This window comes from Diabrotica virgifera, chromosome 3 (assembly GCF_917563875.1).
Source record: "Diabrotica virgifera virgifera chromosome 3, PGI_DIABVI_V3a".
Classification (NCBI taxonomy): Eukaryota; Metazoa; Arthropoda; class Insecta; order Coleoptera; family Chrysomelidae; genus Diabrotica; species Diabrotica virgifera.
Genome location: NC_065445.1, coordinates 246755593 through 246778580, shown reverse-complemented (window position 1 = coordinate 246778580; position 22988 = coordinate 246755593). Strand labels below are relative to the sequence as shown.

At 31.3% G+C, this 22988-nt stretch overlaps 1 protein-coding gene across 1 annotated transcript; it reads left to right on the top strand.

The window, feature by feature from the left end:
• The first annotated feature begins 1640 nt into the window (after positions 1–1640).
• Positions 1641–22388, top strand: LOC126881652 (UDP-glycosyltransferase UGT5-like). The gene is made up of 4 exons (XM_050646031.1): positions 1641–2260; positions 6932–7543; positions 10825–11013; positions 22099–22388. The coding sequence occupies exons 1-4, from the start codon at positions 2182–2184 to the stop codon at positions 22131–22133; spliced, it is 915 nt and encodes a 304-aa protein (XP_050501988.1). The 5' UTR covers positions 1641–2181; the 3' UTR covers positions 22134–22388.
• Positions 22389–22988: the final 600 nt, after the last annotated feature.

The following is a 22988-nucleotide window of genomic DNA, read 5'->3' as shown; positions in this document are numbered from 1 at the left end:
TCGCGGAGATGGCACGTAAAGAAGAAGAAGGTAAAATTTATTTGACAGTGGCGGTATTGACACTTCAAGATTTGTTTTTATTCTTTACGTGTTCTTTACTGTAAGTATTTGTTTTATTATATTATTGTCCGACTGGTATATTATTTGACAAATAATGACATGATTTCGAAGTCAGATAAAAATATGATGTAACGCCCTAGACTAGGGCATTAAATTTAAATAACTAGTTAAGTAGGTACTGTCAAGTTGACAAATAACAACCTAAGGAAAACTATGGTTACGACGATTACGTTACGACTATTGCTGGTAAATGTACTTATTTAAAAACTAATTAATTCAAAATTCATTCAAATTTTTTGCATATAAAGAATAATTTAGTCATTAAACGTTGAAGGCACCACGGGTATTATAGATAATAACGCTTTCGGTCAACGTATATCCCTCGGGCCAAAGGCCCTCGCTATATACACCATTGACCTCAAGCGTTATTATCCTTATAAGTAATACCCTTGATACCTTAATAACTATAACGTAAGATTATAACTTAATTCTTGTTGTCTATTTCTAATGTTTTTATTTACTTACATTGAATATTAATTTGTTTTGTTGTATATGCTCTGAGCTTCACTGGTGTCGCTCCTAGCGGATTACTAAAGCAACTTTCACCGGTAATTTTTAAATTTATTATTTAACTGTTATCGCTTAATATTTACAACGCAAAAAGTAATTAGATTTTGCTAATCATTTTAACGTTCTATTAGTGAAATATTAATTTCTTACTTCGGATACTTTCACAATTATCGTGTAGATGGTGCTTAGATTAATTTATAATTACATATTACGAAATATTAAAAAAACTTAAATTCGGTATTTAAAACGTAAGTATATTTAAGGTAAAAATATACACCACAGCTTTGACCAACTAATATTATTTCCTATTAATGTTTTTAATTTCAATGTTTTAAACTAATCACTTTGACATTTATGTCAAATTTCCAGTAAAAGCTTACAGACTTGTTACTACTGGCGCTAGCGAATTTTTAATTATCCCCTATACCCACGAGCTCATAGCGTATACGCTGTGAGCTCGTACGTAGAGGGGATATTTACAAATTCGCGAGCGCCAGTAGTGGCAAGTCTGTAAACGTTTACCGGAAATTTGACAAAAATGTCAAAGTGTTTAATTTAAAATTAAAATTAAAAACATTAATTATAAAAAATATTAGTTGGTCAAAGCTGTGGTATATATTTTTACCTTAAATATACTTACGTTTTAAATACTGAATTTAAGTTTTTTTAATGTTCCGTAATATGTAATTATAAATTAATATATTAATCTTAGCGCCATCTACACGATAATTGTGAAAGTATCCGAAGTAAGAAATTCATATTTTATCAATAGAACGTCAAAATGATTAGCAAAATCTTTAAAAAATCGATTACAATTTAATTACTTTTTTGCGTTGTAAATATTAAGCGATAACAATTAAATAATAAATTTAAAAATTACCGGTGAAAGTTGAATTAGTAATCCGCTAGGATTGCTAGGAGCGACACCAGCGAAGCTCAGAGCGTATACGCATATTGAGTGTACGAAGCTCAGAGCAACAAATATTTTTAATAATAACAAACGATATTAATACATGTACCAACAAACTGATGCAAGGATCTTGAAAATCGGGGTACAATAATAAAGTTATAAATTCTCAAATTTAATCAAACATTTTTAGTCGCGGAATTTTGTGCCCGTGAGTGTATATTATCTACTCGTAAAGTGGATTTAATTAATCTAGTTTGTGACACTTAGTTCAAAAATGTTATTATCTTGAAACTTTATCAAAAAATGTACTTAGTGCAAATATGTAATGTCTATGATGTCCAAGGACAACAACTTATTATTGTTATAATTGGTTTAAAATGCGTGATACCTTATAATTATAAAATACTATCATCAGTAGTGAATAACATTTTATTAAACAGGTATATACATATTGACAGCCTACCATTTGAGGTTAAATCATGCGTTTCAATATAAAATTTGCTTTATTATTCTTTTGTAATGCATTGGGGTTAGTGAATTCTTCAAATATTTTACTTCTGTTTAATCACTTTGGAAAAAGTCACTAATTTCAAGGAAAGGCATTGGGACATGGTCTTGCAAGAGCTGGTCATGATGTAACGATGGTGAGTGTTTTTGAGGACAAACAGAAAGTTCCAGGATATGAAGAGATTTATCTTGATGGACTGGTAGATAATTTAGGTATCGTATGCAAACATTTATGTACATAATCATCCATACACAAAACAATAAAAACACTTTTAAAATTACACTTTAAAACAGTGAAAGAATTTTTTGAATTTTTTTTATTTTTATACAGACTGTTTGGTTTTCAATTAGATATACAAACTATAAATGGCAACACTGCTTCCCCGCTGCCTAATGCACATGATTCGCGCTGATTCATTCAGTCATTCGTCACTCTACAGTGGCAATGCAACTTATTCTCATAAGCAATGTTGACGATTTTAGCGAAAAAGTCTGTATAAGGTTTGAGGTAAATGCACAGAAAACGAAACATATGCATTTAAACAGGAAGAACAACAGTTATTTATGCACCAATTCATAGTTCAGAGAAATAAGGAAAAAATTATCCTGTTGGTGACACAACCCCCTCCAGGCCGAAACCAAATTTTTTGAGTAGTATGAACATCTATAATAATAACCTATATGTTTCCTATATAACAAATGAAGATCAAAAAACGGCAAATTTTCGCTTTTTTCGTCTATTACCAAAAAGTTAAGCATTTAAACAAATTTGAGAGTAAGAAACTCATAAATCGTATAAAAAACTTCAACATGGCGTTCGCTGAATATGTCTATCCTTATTGGTTGCTTAGAAAATTGCAAAATAAATAATAAATTTTGAGATTTTATAAATGTTCATAACTTATGTAAAAATTAACTTAGAACCTTCTTATTACACGGAACACTGAGACTGTTGCTTAAATCATACCCTAAATTTCATTAAAAGTTATTATTTAATTTGTTTATCCCAAATTATTTATTTTTGCAACACTATACGTCAGAAAATGATGATATTACAGTAATATTTTGGATAGTTTATGAAAGAAGAAGATTTACACTATTAATTTAATTAAAAAAATGACAAAAAATAATTCTAAATATCTCAAAATTATTTTGCAAGAACATGTGAATTAAAAAAGGGGAGGGGGCTAACTTCGTCCCTAATTGTCCTAGGACAATTGTTTTTCTTTCCAAATGTGTATAAAAATTCAGTCTTCCTAAATATGAAAAAATAATTTTTCTACGGGTAACGGTTAAAAAGTTATTTTAATTGTTTATAAGTAAGCAAAAAATGGACATGTTTTGCAAAACAATTTTACACTGTTTAAAGTTACCTTTTGTCATTTTTTTTATTAAGTTAATAATGTTCTTTTTCCATAAACTGTAAGAAGTCTTACTGTAACCTCATAATTTTCTGACTTATAGTGTTGCAAAAAAAATTAATTTCAAATAGATAGACGAAAAAAGCGAAAATTTACCGTTTTTTGATCTTTATTTGCATATAAATGTGTATACATCAAAGTCGGCTGCAGGAAACATAATAGGTTATTAATATAGATGTCCATACCACTCAAAAAATTTGGATTCGGCCTGGAGGGGATGTGTAACGAGAAAAATCCTATTTCTCTGGACTATCAGTAAAGTGACTCTTTATCGAACGAGTCTGATATTATGAGCAGATGGACCTAAGCGAGCGAGGCGAGTAAAAGACGACTTCGATAAAGAGTCTTTACTGACGTGGTTCATACAAAAATTTATCGCCAATTATTAAAAACATTAACACTTACTTATGATATAAGAATTTTTTTAATTTTAGACGAAATAAAAATTTCGTATGACAGTAATAACACATGACTTCTGCATGATGGCCTGTTTCGATGTTTAATCGATAGTTATCAATATTGAATACCTAATTACTAAATCTGTAAAGTTTTAATTTATTTTGTATGAATATTATTGCAAAATACTGGAGAATTCCATTTTTTGACATACATTTAATTAAAATAATGTAAATTTTGTACAATATTTTTAATAATTAAAGTAAATATAATTTAAGTTCACTCAAATACCCGCCGTTTAATTACTGCCATCGACCACTTACATTCAATCTCGGTTAATTAGATTAATTCCGGCAGGTAAAGTAAAATTCTTCTTTCAGTACAATAAAGTGTTCTTTACTGCAGCAAATGAGGGCAAATGAATACAATAATGAATGCCTTTAGTGACGGTTGATGATAAAATGAAATTATCTTCACTCAAAATTATTTAGTATAATTTTAAAGATGTAGATATATTTTACTACCTTGGGGCTGAGAATGGGGGTAGGTGCTATTCCAATGATTTTTGAAAAATATTAAACTCATGCTTTTTGGTTTTTCATTTGGAAGCCTATTTACCGAGATATTAGACCGTTTCCATAATTTTCCTAAGGTATCAGGATAAATTGTTTTTTTTTTCAAATATAGCGCCATTTACCAACAATTCTAAAAAAGTTTTTTTATAAAAGTTATTTATTTTTTATGAGGAATCCAAATCTTCACACGATATTTAATTTCGATATCTTCTTCACACGTGATTTTTTGTTGTTCCATTTTTGTTATAGCCTTCTTTCATATAGTTTTTTCGTACTAACGTTTCATAACGTTCATAACGTTTTTTCGTAGTTATCGTACAGCTTTTCTATATTACGTTTATTTTCGTTTTAAAATACACTGTAATTAAATTCAATAAATTCAATACCAAGGACATAATATTGGAAAATCAGAATCTGGAATGTTTGTCCGATTTGTATTGACTTTTGTCACATATACATATTTGTACATACCCTCGGACCAAAATGGATTGTTGACATAATGAATGGGTGAGTCTTTTCCTGAACTTTAAGCTGGGAGTTGGCCCAATTTTCAATTCAGTCAGATTTAGAAAATCGGAAATTTCGTGTATATGCTTTTTCTCATGAGAATCTTTCAGTGCGTCACAGTTTTTCGATTTCTTTCTAACGCATTAAATTGTATGTGACAGAAAAAAACGCACGTCGGTGATTACATTTCGTCGGTGACATTTATAACATTTATTCTAGTTGTCAATAGATGGCGCTATAATCGAAAAAAAATTATTTACTAATTATATAATATATCTACGAATATAATCTGTATAATTTATAAGACTATACAAATCAAAGAAAATACCATTTTATAAATGCAATAAACACAATTAATCTGTTTTTATGCCAAATTGCCAATAAAATGTGACAACTGTCAGATTTAACTAAAATGTCATGTTAGAATAAACGTCATATAGTTATTTTCCTAACAAGTGCAGAAAGTCATACTTTTCCGCACGCTACTGCAGTTTGCCGAACGACGCGAAGCGGGAGTTCGGCAAGCAGTCGAGTGCGGAAAAGAGACTTTCTGCAATAGTTAGGAACAGTATTTTTTCTACAAGTCTTTAAAAAATGACCAAATCTTAATCAATTATTTTAATTAATATGAAAATACAATATTTCTCATGATCATTTTTCAGTGCGTAACAAATGATAGGAAAAATGGTAAGTCCGTGATAATATACATTTATGACATGTATTCTAACATGACATTTTAGTTAAATCTGACAGTTGTCACATTTTATTTTCAATTTGGAATAAAAACAAATCAAAAGTGTTTCTTGCATTTATAAAATGGTATTTTCTTTGATTTCTCTAGTCTTATAAATTATACAGATTGTATTTGTAATATTATTATCTAATTAAAAAGAAATATTTTTTTATTATGGCGCCATCTATCGATAACTAGAATAACTAGAATAAATGTTATAAAAATGTCACCGACAAAATGTAATCACCGACGTGCCTTTTTTTCTGTCACATACAATTTAATGCGTTAGAAAGAAATCGAAAAACTGTGACGCACTGAAAGGTGATCATGAGAAATACTGTACATACACAAATTAATTATTTGACAAGGTTGTCAAAACCAAACTTTCAATACAATTAGTTAGAATGACGACGATCTTGGTTTCCATGACGATGATTCAAAACGACTGTTATTGTCTACCGATTTGACTTTCGAATATTATGTCAAAATAATTTATTTCATCGAAGTGTCGCGTTAATTTCATTAAAACAGGAACACAATAAGATACATTTGAAATAAAATAGTAAATAATATCTAAATATTAGTTTATTGCATGTATTATTTTTAAGGCCATAAGGTCATAGTATATTTTTAAGGTCATAGTATAATTATTTTAAGGCCATATTAAAATATCTACACGCGTGCGGAAAAGTAAAACGCGTGCGGAAAAGTAAAACGCGTGCGGAAAAGTGAAACTTTCTAAACTAAAACGCGTGCGAGAAATTAAACATTTTTGCAAGCTCGTAGAAAAAATGTATATTATCACGGACTTACCTTTTTTTCTATCATTTGTGACACACTGAAAAATGCTCATGAAAAGAAGCATATATAGTGTCGCGTGTAGGGGGTGTGGGCGTGCGCCACTAGCGAGAACTGTCGTTGTCTGGTAATGAAAGACAGTTTTAAAGATATACCTACAGTCCGACCAGAATAGGAATAGAAGTGAGCTGCGCGCAATAGGCTATTGCCAATAGCAGAAGTTTATCAGCAGCTACTTCTTGTTAAGTGAATTTTAACACAGAGTATATTATTAATTTGATGAACTATGTTATTTCACTATTATTAAAAATAATTAAAAATTGCTACTACAAAAAAACTATCCAAATCTGTCCTCTCTGCCGTTTTGCTAGCATGCAAAGCATGTTCACGTCTCGTCCTATCCTAGTTTACTGTACAGTAATTTTACTTTACCTACTCATTTACTCATTTTTAGGTATGAATACAAACTTTATAACAGTTTCGAAATGGAAGGCTTTACTGGTTCAAGTTTTGTTCCATTCAGTGGCAGTAAATTTCACCGAGCAAACATTAAACCATCCGAAATTTCAAGAATTGTTGGATTCAAACAAACACTTTGACGTTATAGTACTAGAAGATGTAATGTACTCAGCTCTTAAGGGACTATCTTGGTATTTTAAAGCACCCTTAATACTCTTTAGTCCCTTTGCACCAGTGACAAATTTCCACATCACTGCAGGCAATTCAGCCCCTCCGTCAGTTATACCCAATACTTTACACGGTTATTCAAGCCCAATGACCTTTTGGCAACGATCATTTAACAGTTTGGCTTATATGTACGATGTTCTCGTTAGTAAGTTTCTATCCTCTCCCAGCCAAGAAGCAGTTATGAAGAAATACTTCCCTGGATGTCCCGATTTGGCAGCCATCGACAAAAACGTTTCTCTTTTCTTAATTAATGACCACGAGAGTATTAATGCACCCATTTCACATGTGCCCAGTATGATTAACATTTTGGGTTTTCACCTAAAAGATAAAAATGAACTGCCAAACAATTTGCAAAAATATATGGATACTGCTAAAGAAGGTGAGTATACATCCATAAATTTATTTTCATAAGTATTTCATTCCATTATTCTAGTAAATTATATTAATAAATTCCATGTAGATATTTAAATTCCTTAAAAGGAGAGCCATACAAAAATTGTATTCCTAGACTCCTCAAAAATCAGTGAATTCCAACAAGACTTAGGTAGAAGAAGACTTTTCTTTAGATCAAGTAGATCTAAAGAATCTGATCCCGAAAATACTTTTTAGAGAAATAAATCCCTACGAATCGACATAGGAGAATTCCCGGGGAAAATGCAGCAGTCACTAGTGAAGTTATATCTTTTGCGCAGCTGCCTTTGGTCGTCTATAGCTGCAAATATTTTAAGCTGACTGCATTTTCAAAGGAAATATTAAATAAAAGGCAAGCCAGTCCTTTCTGTATCTCAAAAGTTCTGGAATTCTCGCCCTGTAGATTTTAAGTTAGTCATTGACATTCTGTTTTTCAAGATTTACTGTTGTATCAAACTCACGCATTGATTGGTATAGTACTGTTTTCTACTCGTCGTATGAGGTCTTGAATTGATTCATTTTAATATTTTCTTGAGGATATGTCGTATTGGATGAATCTGGTCAATTGTTGGTTTTTCTTGAGTGAATCCGGCCTTGTATTATAGACTAAGAGCCGCTATAGGTGAAATTTCTTAATCATTTTAGGCACGATAAGAGCCTATAACTTAAATATTAGAACCTAAAAGAAAACGTTTGAACACTGTGCCGCCACTTATGGACGGGATAAATAAATTAAAAGTTACCCTTCCTCACTACGAGAATTCATTTTTTTAAAATTTTTTTAAGTTCTATGCAATTAACACATAAGATTCAGCGTAATTTTAACCCACCACCCCTTCCCCCTTCCCCACAATAAAAAAACTTCATTTTTCGTTTTTATTTTTTTTGTGGGGTGCAATGAATTTTAAAATTTCAAAAAATTCACACACATAGTTGAGGCTTTCATAAATATTGTCTATTTTTTATAGACCCGTAGGTTGAGTGTACATATCCTCAAAAAATTTTAAAAAAAATTTTTTTGGAAAAAAGCGTATAATTTTTTTTTGGGGATAGGTGCAGGTCTAATTTTTTTTAATCTTGTGTATTTTATCAAACACTATATTTCTAATTTTTTTAAGAATTGTTCGTAAGGCTCGCCACTTTCAAAAATCCGAAAAACTGTTTTTAGGGGGTTTTTGATAATTTTCTCTATTTGATAAACTTCATAATAGATCAAATCAATTTCATTTTTATAGGTTATATGTAAATTGAAGTAACTAAGTCCTTTATAATATTTAAAAATGAGAGAAACACGTTCAAACCCCCCAAAACCCCCTTAAAAAACAGTTTTTTTGATTTTTAAGGTGACCAGCGTTACGAAAAAATCTGAAAAAAATTAGAAATATAGTGTTTGATAAAATAAACAAGATTAAGAAAAAATTAGAGCTGTAGCCCAAAAAAAGTTAAACGCTTTTTTCTAAAAAAATTTTTTTTTTTAAATTTTTTTGAGGTTATGTACACTCAATCTACGGGTCTATAAAAAATAAACATGTTTTATGAAGGCCTCAGCTATGCGTGTAAATTTTTTTAAATTTTAAAATTGATTGCATCCGACCAAAAAAAAAATAAAAACGGAAAATGAAGTTTTTGATGGAGGGGGCAGCGGGAAGGGGGTGGTGGGTTAAAATTAGACTGAATCTTATGTGTTAATCACATAGAATATAAAAAAATAAAAAAATTTAATTCTGGTAGTGGGGGAGGGTAACTTTTAATTTATTTATCCCGTCCATAAGTGGAAAGTTTGATGCGCCACTGTCGACGCATGTGCCACTGAAAAGTGACGGCACAGTATTCAAACGTTTTATTTTAGGTTCTGCTATTTAAGTTATAGGCTCTTATCGTGCCTAAAATGATGAAATTTCACCTATAGCGGCTCATGCCCACTGTAGAAACATGTAGCCTTCTGTAGAGCTTATCACTTTTTTTGTGTAACGGTCATATCATGCCTTGAGGTCATTCAGAGAGTATGGCTTTATGTTGTCAAACAAGAAGTTTTTGCATTGTCTGTAGCAGGGCGCAGGACAATTCTTGTAGAGCTCACTGCCAATTTTGTCAGTACCTGTTCTAAGCCTATAGAACAGGTACTGCCAATAGAGCTCACTGCCAAATTTATCAGTATCTATCGGTCATCGGTTTATCAGTATATATACTTCTTCGGTCCATCTTTGGACGTAGGCTTCCCCAATCCTTTTCCATTCTTATCTATCTGTCGCTACAGTGATCCACCCAGAGCACACGTGCTTCTTGATATCATCTGCCCATCTCATTTGTGACCTTCCTCTGCTTCGTTTATATTCTCACGGTCTACAATTTATAAACATTTTTTCCATTGCTCTTTTTTTGTCTTGTATCCGGCAACATCGCGCCGAAATGTGTTGATTTACCGACAAATGACGGTACTCAATAAACGTTTCTGTTTTATTTAATATTGTATTTGGATGACAAAAAATTACTGGTAGGGGAGCCCAAGCGGGGATTTTTGCAGTTACTCGAGTCGAGCGCGTCAGATTATCACATGGGGAGAAACCTTGTACCCTGTAAATGTACCTCTACCAAATATTGGCTCTTAATACAGGGGAGATAAAGTTAAAAAAAATCTATCCTTAGAAAAACTCGAAATCGTCATATAAAAATCAGATTTGAGCGGGGCTTAAGGAAATGGGCGAGTCACAAAGTTTCACAAAAAAATATCTCGCGAAATGAACGTCGAATCAAAAAACTGAAAGATACACGTATTTACTATTTTTGAAAAATCTATAGAATGACACCAAACACGAGTCCACACGGAGGTGGGGTGGGGGCCTACTTTAAAATATTAAATAGGAGCCCCCATTTTTTATGGCAGATTTGGACGCTACGTAAAAAATAAGTAACTTTTATTCGAAATATTTTTTCGAATTATGGATAGATAGCGCTATAATCGGAAAAAACGATTGTTGGAAATGGAAAATTAATTTAAACAATGGAAAGTCCCCCACCTTATGGAAAACTTTACTTAACTTTTTTTGGTTTTAAGACCTTATCTTCACAACCCAATAGGTCCCCATAACGCTCGAGTAACTGCAAATTTAGCATACTTTCCCCCCTACAATAGTAACTATACATTGTACATACAATTTGTAGTATTTTTCTTACAATATATTAAAACATTTATCATAACTTATCATAAATAAATAGAACTTAAATTTATTTATGTTATTTTTATTTAAGGTGTGATCTTGTTCAGCTTCGGTTCATTCGTGAATCCATCGAAAATGGATCCTCAGATTAAACAAGCATTCTTAAATTCATTAGGAAAACTTAGCCAAAAAGTTTTATGGAAAACTGACGAAGATAATATTCTTGGTAAACCAGATAATGTAATACTGCATAAATGGCTTCCACAAGAAGATATTTTAGGTAAGAAACAAATTCTAAATCTTGTGTGCAATAAAGTAGAATGATTCAGATACTTATTTCCAAAAGTTTATTTTAAATTGCTAATTATTCAGTTTTACTCAACTTAGTGTATTTTGCTCAACGTCAACCCAAAAATATCAAAGATACTTTAAATATCACCTTTAATCTTTTTTCTGTAGGTGTAGGATAAGGAAAGGTATATTGGTGATACAAGTAATTTGGTGATAATTTGTAATCAGATTACCACACAGTTTCCTATACAAGCACATTCATGACACAGTGCTAGTAAGTTGTTACCAGTGCAAGCAGGGCAAAAATATAATATTACGATTTCGCTATGCGCGCACCCGCTTTTAGTAAACAGACTGTTTTGACCGTTGCGTTGTGCGACAGTCGACAATGGAGCCATTTCTTATTGAATGTGAGAGACAGTTGCATATTTATATCAATAAAAAAAATCTTCATTGAGTTCGTGATTTGGCCAAGGTAAGTTAAATTCCTTAAATTGTGGTTGTTTCACCAAATTTTCTAACCACTATCACCAATATACCTTACGGTGTCATCAACTTACCTAACGTAAGTTTGTATGTCAATTTGACATTTACTATCATTACTATTCATTTTTGAAGTTATACTTCTTTAGGCGCGATTGAGATTGAGGGTGAATTTATATTGATCTGCGCGCATGCGCACACCGACAGTTTGGTATTAGTCTTTATACGGGCTCTGACTGGGTGTTGAAATAATCTGTCAATAATTGTTCAATATGGAGGTTATCGGTAAACAAAAATGTTGTATAATATATTAGTTTTTATTGTTGTGAGGAGAGAAATAAAATCAAATTTATAATTATAGTGACTTTTTAAATAGTTTTGAAAAGCCACAGGTACGTAATTCTAAATGTTTCAGTTGTATTCCAATAAAAAATTATCTTCATACCTATTTGGAAAATGTAAAAAAAATAATGTACTTACCTAGTACTTGCTATGCTATACCCCTAGTAGGCAATGCTTTAATTTACATAATCTGATTACGAACAAACTTTCTACAAATTTTCATCTAATGTATCGTTTTCTTACTCTATATATTGTTGTACTTTAATTCGACAAAAATCAAACTAATATAAATTCATATAAACAAAATGTCAAAAAGTTGTTCAGTTTGTGTATATTCCCACATGACGTATACGCGAAGGTGATGCAGTTTGAAATCGCTTCGGCTCTCGTACGGCGAGATACACGGGAAGTAGGTTCAAGCCCAATGCAAGTTATATCATTTTTTTATTTTTTTTATATATTTTATGTTTGTAAGTATATTATTATATAATTTTTTTCAGATAATACGTATTTAATTAAAATTTTTGGCAACAATTATTGTTCAGAAATCATTTGTGGCATTTTTCAATGTGTTTGTGTGTGTTTTATTTTTTAATTTTTTTAATTTTTGGTATTGTTTTAATAAAATTTATTGGAAAGTAGTAGAGAAACTGTTTAAAGTATATTGATTTCGTTGAAATCATATAATAGAAGTATAACTTCTTACGTGCGTACAAAAGTACACACATTCTTGTTTGTTAAATTAACTCTTCTAAACATTTACTTGAAATAGTAATAGTTTTTATGGTGATACATATTTATATGTCACCATAATAAAGTAAAACTTATTTCTTGCGTAGTTGTCAAATTCCTATATTATTAGTATTTTTCATTTTTATCATTAACATACCTTTCCTTACCCTACTCTAGTAGGTGTATTTAAAAAATTCAATACTACTCCATAAAATGTGACTTAGTACTTAAGGTCAATAGAAAAGAATGAAGAATGGAAAGGAAAATGTGCACAAAAAGAACTACTCAGAGAAAACCATCCAGATTTCATAGATTCTTTTTAGAGAAGAGAGAAATTTTGTATGACATATTTTTAGCTATTTGCTTTTACAATCAATCAAAAGTTTTACTTCAATAAATAATTAAAAAAAAATATTAAAATAAAATTTTTATTGGGACCAAGTTTCTGGTAATGCCTTCGCGATTTCTATAATTTGCAAACCATACGACTGCTGAGGGAAGAAGGCTAGGGGAGATCTGTGAATTGCATCCCACTTTCTACCTGCTCACCGTGGCAAAAATTCCAACGAAAACTTGGTCCCGCATATTCTGTTAGGAGTAAACTAATAGAAATAAATAATAATTTTGCTGTAAAATGAGAAAACTAGAGACTTTTATATTTCAACTCATTCAGAGACTGCCTAACCGGTTTCAAGCTCCTAAGCTATCACCAGAGAGTGTATATTATGACTTTCTCTGAAAGTCTCTCTCTCTTTCTTTGTTTTAGTTAATTCAGAGAAAGTCATATAGAGGGTGAGTCATCACTAACGGGACGGAAGATTACAGCAAAATGGTAAAAGATTTGTAAAAAATTTAAAATTGATAGTTTGTAAGTTAATAAAGCTACATTTTAAAATTATTTTTAAATATACAGAGTGTCCCAATAAATGGCGACGTATCAAAGTTATATTTTTTCTTATGGAACACCCTGTATTTTATTGCATTTTTTAATTGTCCGCAAAAAATACGGTATAGTTTTATAAGGCTTCCCTATACCTATGTACAGAGTGTTCTGAGTTGTGTGGACTCTTCTTAAAATTTAAAGATTTAAAAGAAGGCTTATTCTCAAGTTATTTAAGACATAAAAAAATTACTTTTACATTTAAATAGTTGGATACTGATTGAATGTATTGTATTATCGATTATTACGCATTTATGTACAGAGTGTTCAAAATTTACAGTTTCATTATTGGATTATTCAATAATATGTCATATTATGCTTATTTTAAATGGAACACCATGTACAGGGTGTTTGGTAAAGAATGGGTCATAGCTTAACCTTATGTTCCTGAGCTTAAAATAGGTCGATTTAAGCTAATTTACTTTAGTACAAAAGTTGATAACAACCGAAATACAGGGTGTCAAAGTTAAACTTTTATTATATTTATTTTTGAGTATTTCCTGACAGGCATGGGACAACAACAAGATATTTGGTAAGTGGTGCTGGTATTGTACAATCTACTAAATTATGCTAAACAAAAGTTTCTGACTACTATCAGATGCGTACGACGGGGGAACGTGAATGGATGACCCTTCCCAAATTCTACGCCACTGGCTTGCTATTTTAGTGCATTTTTTTGATTATCCAATACTATCTATGTAAAAAACATACTCTTTATTTGTAACGATAAAGCCATTAGTTTTCGAGATATTTGAAGCTAAAAACGAAGAAGCATAAATGCATTAATCAAAATAAGTGTGTCTTTTCGTTTTTAACTTCAAATATCTCAAAAACTAATGACTTTATCGTTACAAATGAAGAGTATATTATTTGCATATAAAGTATTGGAGAATCTAAAAATAATGCTAAAATAGCAGTTTCATCAGTGGCGTAGAATTTGGGAAGGGTCAACCATTCACTTTCCCCTGTCGTACGCCTCTGGTAGTAGTCAGAAACGATTATTTAACATAATTTAGTAGGGTGTACGGTACCTACACCTTCTGCCAAGTTTTACACGGATATGTCAAATAATTTTAAAGTATTCTTTTTTTTTTTAAATAATTTATTCTTTATTTAAAACTTTAAGAATTATGTGTGCCCGGTACTATAAAACTATTTGACATATCCTTATGGTACTTGTCAGAAAGTGTAGGTACTGTACAACCTTCCAAATTATGTTAAATAATCGTTTGTGGTTAATACCAGAGGCGTACGACAGGGGAAAGTGAATGGTTGACCCTTCCCAAATTCTGCGCTACTGATGAAACTGCTATTTTAACATGATTTTTAGATTTTTCCATATTTTTTATGCAAATAATATAGTCTTCATTCGTAACGATAAAGTCAATAATTTTCGAGATATTTTAAGTTAAAAATGAAAAAGCACACTTATTTTGATTAATGTATTATGCTCCTTTGTTTTTAGCTTCAAATATCTCGAAAACTAATGGCTTTATCGTTACAAATAAAGAGTATGTTTTTTACATAGAAAGTATTGGAGAATCAAAAAATTACCCTAAAATAGCAATTCCGCCAGTGGCGTAGAATTTGGAAAGGGTCAACCATTCATGTTCCCCCGTCGTACGCCTCTGGTAGTAGCCAGAAACGTTTGTTTAACATAATTTAGTAGATTGTACAATACCAGTACCACTTACCAAATTTCGTGTTGTTTTTCCATGCCTGTCAGGAAATATTCAAAAATAAATAAAATAAAAGTTTAACTTTGACACCCTGTATTTAGGTTAATATTAACTTTTGTACAAAGGTAAGTTAGCTTAAATCGACCTATTTTAACCTCAGGAATCTAAGGTTAGGCTATGGCCCATTCTTTACCAAACACCCTGTATATTAATAAATAATTATACTAAACAGATTTACGTCTTTCGAATTATGTATGGATGTTCTATACCTAGTTCTCATAGTTTTTGCGTAATTTGTAATTATTTAAATTCTTAATTCTTAATCTGTAAATCGATTTTAAAACAAAAGATGTAGTTAATTAATGTCATTGTATGATATTGTCATTTTATGACAGTACGGTCTGGTAATTATCAAAAATATAAACATCCGTGTATGATATTCAAATTTAATTGTTCCTAAAAATGAACAATCACGCCATCTACGAAAGCCACCTATTAGGTCACCAGGATTGACAAAGATGGATTTTTTAAATGGGGTCATATTAACAATATTGTATATGCTACACTTGCTACTACTCCAGATGATATGAAATTAAGAATTATTTCGAACGCTTTTGCGTCTATAACACCACATACGTTAAATAATATATGCAAATCATTTGAAGATAAAATCGCTTGTTGTATTGCACAAGAAAGCAAACATTTTAGTCCTGTCGCCAGGGGGGGTACAACGGCCTTCTTAATTCAGATAGACTTACCCAAGTTTTTTGTATGTATTTTGGAACGTAGAACACGAATTTTTTGGGTAACAGTTGATCCGGATGTCGATAAGATTGTTATAAACAAAGAAGTTGAGGAATTACATAACAGCGATTTCTCGCAAAACAAAACATTTTTTTGTATTTTTTGGGTCATTCTAACAAAAAATGTTCCTACAAGTTTTTTCGTAGGATGCATAGTTTTCGAGATAAACGTGGTTGAACTTTCAAAAAATCGAAAAATTGCAATTTTTGAACCCGAATATCCTTTGAATAAAAAATAAAATAGCAATTCTGCTTACCGCCAGCGGCGGCTCGTGGGTCAATCTTCAGGGGGGTCATTTTGGTTTGAAAACTTCAAACTGTTGATTTTTTAAAGTATTTAAAAGATCTTTTAGCATTTATATTTTAGATAAAAAATACAGACTTAGATAAAACTCAATACTATTTACCCTAGTTTTCCGAAAATTAAATTTGTCTTTTTTTAGAGTAAATCTTTTAAAAAATATAGGAAAAATGGTATGAACAGGTTATTGACTGATATATAGATAGGAATATTTATAGTATAATAAATTGTAAATTTATTAAAACGAAACTTACTTTAAATATTTTTATATTTTAAGTCAATTCTTCTATCCTTTAGTTCTGCAAAATAGTCTATGACCTTCTCATTGAAATTTGGAATGCTCTTGACAAGCGTTTTCTCGATGCTCAGCATAGACAAGGCACTAAGTCTAGGTTGTCCCATCGTATTACGCAGGAATGTTTTTACTCTTTTTAAAGTAGAAAAACATCTCTCACTTTCCACGGTTGTCATAGGGAGTGTGCACAAAATATTTAATAACTTCACTGCTTCAGAAAATGTTTCAGACAAATTCATGTTAATAAAAAGCTGAAGTATGGCTACTGCACCAGCACTATTGCGAAAATCCTCACGACAATATAAGACTTCAAGTTCCGATTTTAGTTTGGAAATATTCACTGTGGGATAATTAGCCGTCACCATTTTTAAAATATTTTGCGGAAAGTTGGTAGTGTATGCTTCAAATTTCTCTATGTAGAATAACTGTGAAATCATGAGATGATCATTGAAACTAAACCTGTGATTTATTTCAGATATAATAATATCACAAATTTCAAGTGCAGTTCGTCGCTTTGGATCCTCTGCAGTAGTTTTTCTTTTTTTTGCTGTTGATGTGCTTGGTACTTCTGATTCCAAAATAGTATTTCTAATTATTTGGATATTGTTGTTAAAAGACAGGATACAATTTTTGACAGATATAACATCAATGTCTCGCATTTGCAATTGTTTAAACAATATATCAACATGGGGCATTATTTTATGGAAAAAATTTAACCAAAATAAAAAATGCTCATCTTCCAAATGTCTTTTTAAACCAGTTGCTTGATTTATATTGTTACCATCTTGCTCCTCATCAATAATTTCCTCTAAGCAAGATTTTAAATCATCTTTATAAGTGTATACAATTTCAACACATTTTGTATTGAAAGCCCATCGAGTAGGCGCAGCTTTAGGTAGCCTTACTTTAACCACTCTATCCAGAACCATCGTACGTTTTGGAGATCGGCCGAAAAAGGACGAAAATCCGTGTAAATTTGCAAAAAATATTTTTATCGGTTTGTGTTGACTCGCCGCTTTTTGGAGGATAAGATTAAATTGATGGGCATAGCAGTGAATGAAGTGTGCATTTGGGTATATTTCTTTAATTTTTGTTTGTACTCCTCCCAGTTTACCGCTCATGACTGATGCACCATCGTAACTTTGGGCAATCAATTTTTCAGGTGCTTCATTAATTTTTAATAATTGAAGTTCTTCCAATATTACATTAGTTAAATGTTGTGCTGTAGTACCTAGGGGGTTAACAAATTTCCAAAATCTTTCATGTACAATACCAGTTAATACATATCGCAATATGATAATCATCTGCGTTTTATTGGAGCTGTCTGTGGTCTCATCTACTTGAATGGCCACAAAATTTGTCTGGCCAATCTCCTTCATGATATGAGTATGCACAATGGCTAACATTGATTCTAAAATATCGTTCTGAATTGTTTTCGATGTTCCTTTAAATACTGTACTTTTTTCAATGTGTTCTTTAAACATTAAATCCAGTTCAGAAACAAAATCGATAAGGCCCAGAAAAATTCCACGATTATTGGAGCTGTCACTTTCGTCATGACCGCGCAATGCAATTTCGAAAACTCCACAAAATTTTACACAGTCGATTAGTTTGTTTAAAATATACCTATTTTTAGATACCAATTCATTAAAGTCATGCACAGATTTACGATATACACTATCAAGTTGCTGTCTTATGTTAACACGTCCTAAACTTGCGTAACTCATTGATGAATTTATATGAGTAGTTGAAGAGGCATGTTTTGTAATTTTCACTTTTAAATGCTTAATGTCAGTTACTCCATTTTTCGCCCATACAGCGTCATTCGAAAACAGTAAACACGGATAGCAAAAAAATGCATTTCTCACACTGCAGCCACAAATCCAATCACACAAATTGTACATTGATTCTTTAAAATATCTTTGAATGTCCTTACCCCTATCCTTTGTTGTTTGTTTTAAATTCATGTTTGGTTTTGGTCGACCACTTTCTTTTTTCTCAAGCCGCCGTTCATAATTTAGTGTTCCAGCAGATTTTAAGGCAATTATTTCGTCAACAACACTCATCTTGTTTTCTAACTAAACGTGAGGCCGTCGACTCTACTAGAGGTATACGACGGAAAGGTCACTCCCACTCTCGCCCACGAAATTGCTATCTGCCGTCTCTTTTCTATTTTACATGCATTTGTCCATAAGCCATAAGAACTGTATATAGACAATTTAAAATACGGCCCAGCCACGGGCTTGTGTATAGCGCGAGGCGCGACGTTATTATATCTATTATATTTGTTTTGCCAATGGAGACTGCTGAGAGAGAATTTTATATTTCAGAGTGAAGTTTTAGATAAAAGATATTTTTAATAAAATTGGTATTTTTATGAGATTATTTTAGGGGGGTCATTGACCAATTGACCCTAAGGAGGAGCCGCGCTTGCTTACCGCTTTTAAAAGTTTGAGTCAAATTATATCTTTTTTGAATATTTGCATTCCTAAAAATTTATTTTTTTGATTGTTAAAAAAAGCTATAAACACATAGTGTTTCCCGTGTCTAATACATGCGTTTTAATGCATGCTACGTAGAAATAGCCCCGCTTGCACTTTTACCTCTTCTACCTACTCGTTCGATTTTAATTGAGAAATAATTGAAAACATCACTCAAGCACTAGGTGTTTATAGCTTTTTTTAACAATAAAATAATAAATTTTTAGCAATACAAATAATTAAATCCGATATAATTTGACTTGAACTTTCAAATGCGGTAAGCAGAATTGCTATTTTATTTTTTAATCAAAAGTTATTCGGGTTCAAAAATTGCAATGTTTCGATTTTTTGAAAGTTCAACCGCGTTTATCTCGAAGAAAACTATGCATCCTACGAAAAAATTTGTAGAAACATTTTTTGGTTAGAATGGCCCAAAAAATTCAAAAAAATGTTTTGCTTTGCGAGAAATCGCTGTTATGTGATTCCTCAACTTCTTGGTTTATAACAATTTTATCGACATCCGGATCAACTGTTACCCAAAAAATTCGTGTTCTACAGGTCAAAATACATAAAAAACTTGGGTAAGTCCATCTGAATACAGGAGGCCGTTGTACCCCCCTGGCGACAGGACTATTTTGAACATCTATTACATAACTGATAATTTTTTACCTTTATACTAAGTTGTGGTTCATTTTGTATTATTTATGTATTAGTTTTAATAAAATCTTTGTTTCGGTATGTATTTAATTATTTTCAATAACGAAAAATTTATTTTACAAATCAGTAACTAAAAATATACATTTTTATTTACAACTACACTCGTTTATACCAACTGTGCCAAGATGATGGGTTTAAAAATCGAGAGTGACTGTAAAATAAATATTTTTAAAATCGATTTATCGAAAGGTACCGTTTAAGGAAATTGTAAATTTCGCAAAAACTATGAGTCCTAGTTATAGAACATCCATATACCATTCGAAAGAGGAACCTGTGTTTAGTATAATTATTTACTAATATGCATGGTGTTCTATAAAATAAACATCATATGACATATTGAATAATCCAATAATGAAACTGTAAATTTTGACACCCTGTAAATAAATGTGTAATTTTCAATCATGGAATACATTCAATTAATATCCAACTATTTAGATGTAAAAGTATTTTTTTATGATTTCTTAAATAACTTAAATGTCAACATAACTCAGAACACTCTGTATACAGGTATAGGGTAGCCTTATGAAACTATACCTTATTTTTTGCGGACAATTAATAAATGCAATAAAATATAGGGTGTTTCAATAAAAAAAAATATAACTTTGATACGCCGCCATTTATTGGGACACCCTGTATATTTCAAAATAATTTTAAAATGTAGCTTTGATTAACTTACAAACTATCAATTTAAAAAAAATTTCAAATATTTTACCATTTCGCTGTAATCTTAGGGCAGGATATTATTATATATTATAAATATATATATATTTATCGTCCTCTATGTACTTCAGTGCGGTCCTGGTCTGGTACTGTGCGTAGAGAGCAATATTTTGAGCAGGTTCGACTGCACTGACTGTTCATCAAGGAGGTATATCGAGAGCAAAGTGATAATATTATGAATATGTCCTTAGTCGTATTAGGCTCAAACATTGGTTCTGCCATACAGAACAAGTTTTTAAATTATAAATTTTTAAATATTACTTCAGAATAATGTTTACTTACTACTTACGTTTCATTATAAAGAAGTTGATTTAATATATCATCGAGTTTCAGTTCTGTGATTTCATTAGAAATTCATATTTTATCAATAGAACGTCAAAATGATTAGCAAAATCTTAAAAAAATCGATTACAATTTAATTACTTTTTTGCTTTGTAAATATTAAGCGATAACAATTAAATAATAAATTTAAAAATTACCGGTGAAAGTTGAATTAGTAGTCCGCTAGGAGCGACACCAGCGAAGCTCAGAGCGTATAGCCCTATATAAAACGAATTACCTACATAAATAAGTAATTTTGAAGATAAGGATGTACTTTGATAGTAGTAGGTAGTACTTTGAAGGTAGTAGGTAGTTCTTGGAAATTTCCTAAAAATTTTCCACGATTTCCAGATTTCATAATAGGCCTGGATCCCTCGTACCAAAAAAAAGTTGATTAATAGCAAGCTGAAAATTTGTTAATAGTCTCGTCGGACAAACTTTGATGTATGGGAATACTGGAACAGGGGAAGTTTTAATTGTGGAACAGGTTAAAAATTTGGAACGTCAGACTACGAAAACATCCCATGTATTTTGTCGGACAGAACTTCCAATTGATTTATTACCCATTCATTAAACTCTCATGCAAAAATCAGACTGGTATTTATCACCAACTGGGCATTTTAATGTCCGACACGTAGAACATGTCAAATGACACGAATTATGACAGGTGATAAAAAATAGCAGTCTGATTTTTGCATGAAAGTTTAATGAAAGGATAACAAATCAATTGGACGTTCTGTCCGACAAAATACATGGGACGTTTTCGTAGTCTGACGTTCCAAATTTTTAACCTGTTCCACAATTAAAACTTCCCCTGTTCCAGTGTTCCCGTACATCAAAGTTTGTCCGACCAGACATCGTTAAGCTATTAACAAATTTTCAGCTTGCTAATAATCAATTTTTTTTTGGAACGCGGGATCCAGGCCTACAACATCACTTTTCAGACGGGACTCTAAATATTTGCTCATTCTTTCGATTCGTCAGGTAACATTTGGCATTTGACATTTGTCAGGTTTGATCGGACATAACCTCTTTGATAGCAGATTTAATTTATGGTCTATCATTATATAATACATTGGTCACTTCAATAAATGTTTTTTTCACTCATATCTTCTTGTGTTTGAGCAAGTGTGAGAAAAATTTTAAAAGAGGCTATTGTTTCAACTGCTAATTTTTTGGCTGCTGACGGAAAATCCTTTTCGGCCAAATAGTTATAATTTGATATCCTGCTAATATAAACTGATTACATCTTTTATTTTAGGTACACAACAAATGTTCAGAAGAGATCTAGACTAATGAGAGATCGTCCTGTCAAACCGATGGACCTGGCTGTGTATTGGGTAGAATACGTCATTAGACACAAAGATCTATCCCATATGCGAGTAGCTGGTCTTGAACTGACGTGGTACCAGTATCTCCTGTTAGATGTTATTTTAGTTTGGAATATGGCAGCTATATCTGGAACTCTTATTATTTTTTTTACTTTGAAAATTATTTTAAAATTTATATTATGTAAGCGATCGAAAAAAATAAAAACAAATTAAATAAGAACACAGTATTTTGGTTTCTGATCTGTTATTGTCCTTCCGCTATAACTTTTCTCATGCGCCACAATTCATTTTCAAACAAATTAAATCAAAACATAAAGTGAAACGTACGCCGATGTGTGTAGTATATAGTATACAGTATCAAAAATGTATATACACAACGACGTTCGTTTCACTTTATGTTGTGGCTTAATTTGTTTGAAAATTAATTGTGACTCATGGGAAAAGTTAAGAAAATTCTGATTTTGATCTTCGATTAGAATGCTTTTTATCAAAGATTGTGTTAAATTATAAAAATAATCCAGTTATTTTATAATATCCAGCTATAATTCAATTAGTTTTTCAAATAATGATCATAAATAATAATTTTCCTCCTGCTATTTAAGATCTACTGATCTATTAATACTATACCGATTCATTGTTGTAATATGTCTTGGGAAACGGACTGCCAATTATACAGCTGAGTTCTGTGCTTTCTAACTGGGTTCCCTCCTATCGCAGTGTTGGAATCTCTCTTCTTTCTTCTTTTATTCTTCGCTGTCTCCATTTTTAGGAGCATTTTTTTACGTTGGGGCTTATCGTTGTGTCATCCGCGTATCTAATG

Coding starts and splice junctions, on each gene's coding strand:
- LOC126881652 (XM_050646031.1), top strand. CDS start 2,182: ATGGTGAGTGTTTTTGAGGACAAACAGAAAGTTCCAGGATATGAAGAG. Junction 2,261..6,931: donor TGGACTGGTAGATAATTTAG/GTATCGTATGCA, acceptor ACTCATTTTTAG/GTATGAATACAAACTTTATA. Junction 7,544..10,824: donor TATGGATACTGCTAAAGAAG/GTGAGTATACAT, acceptor TTTTTATTTAAG/GTGTGATCTTGTTCAGCTTC.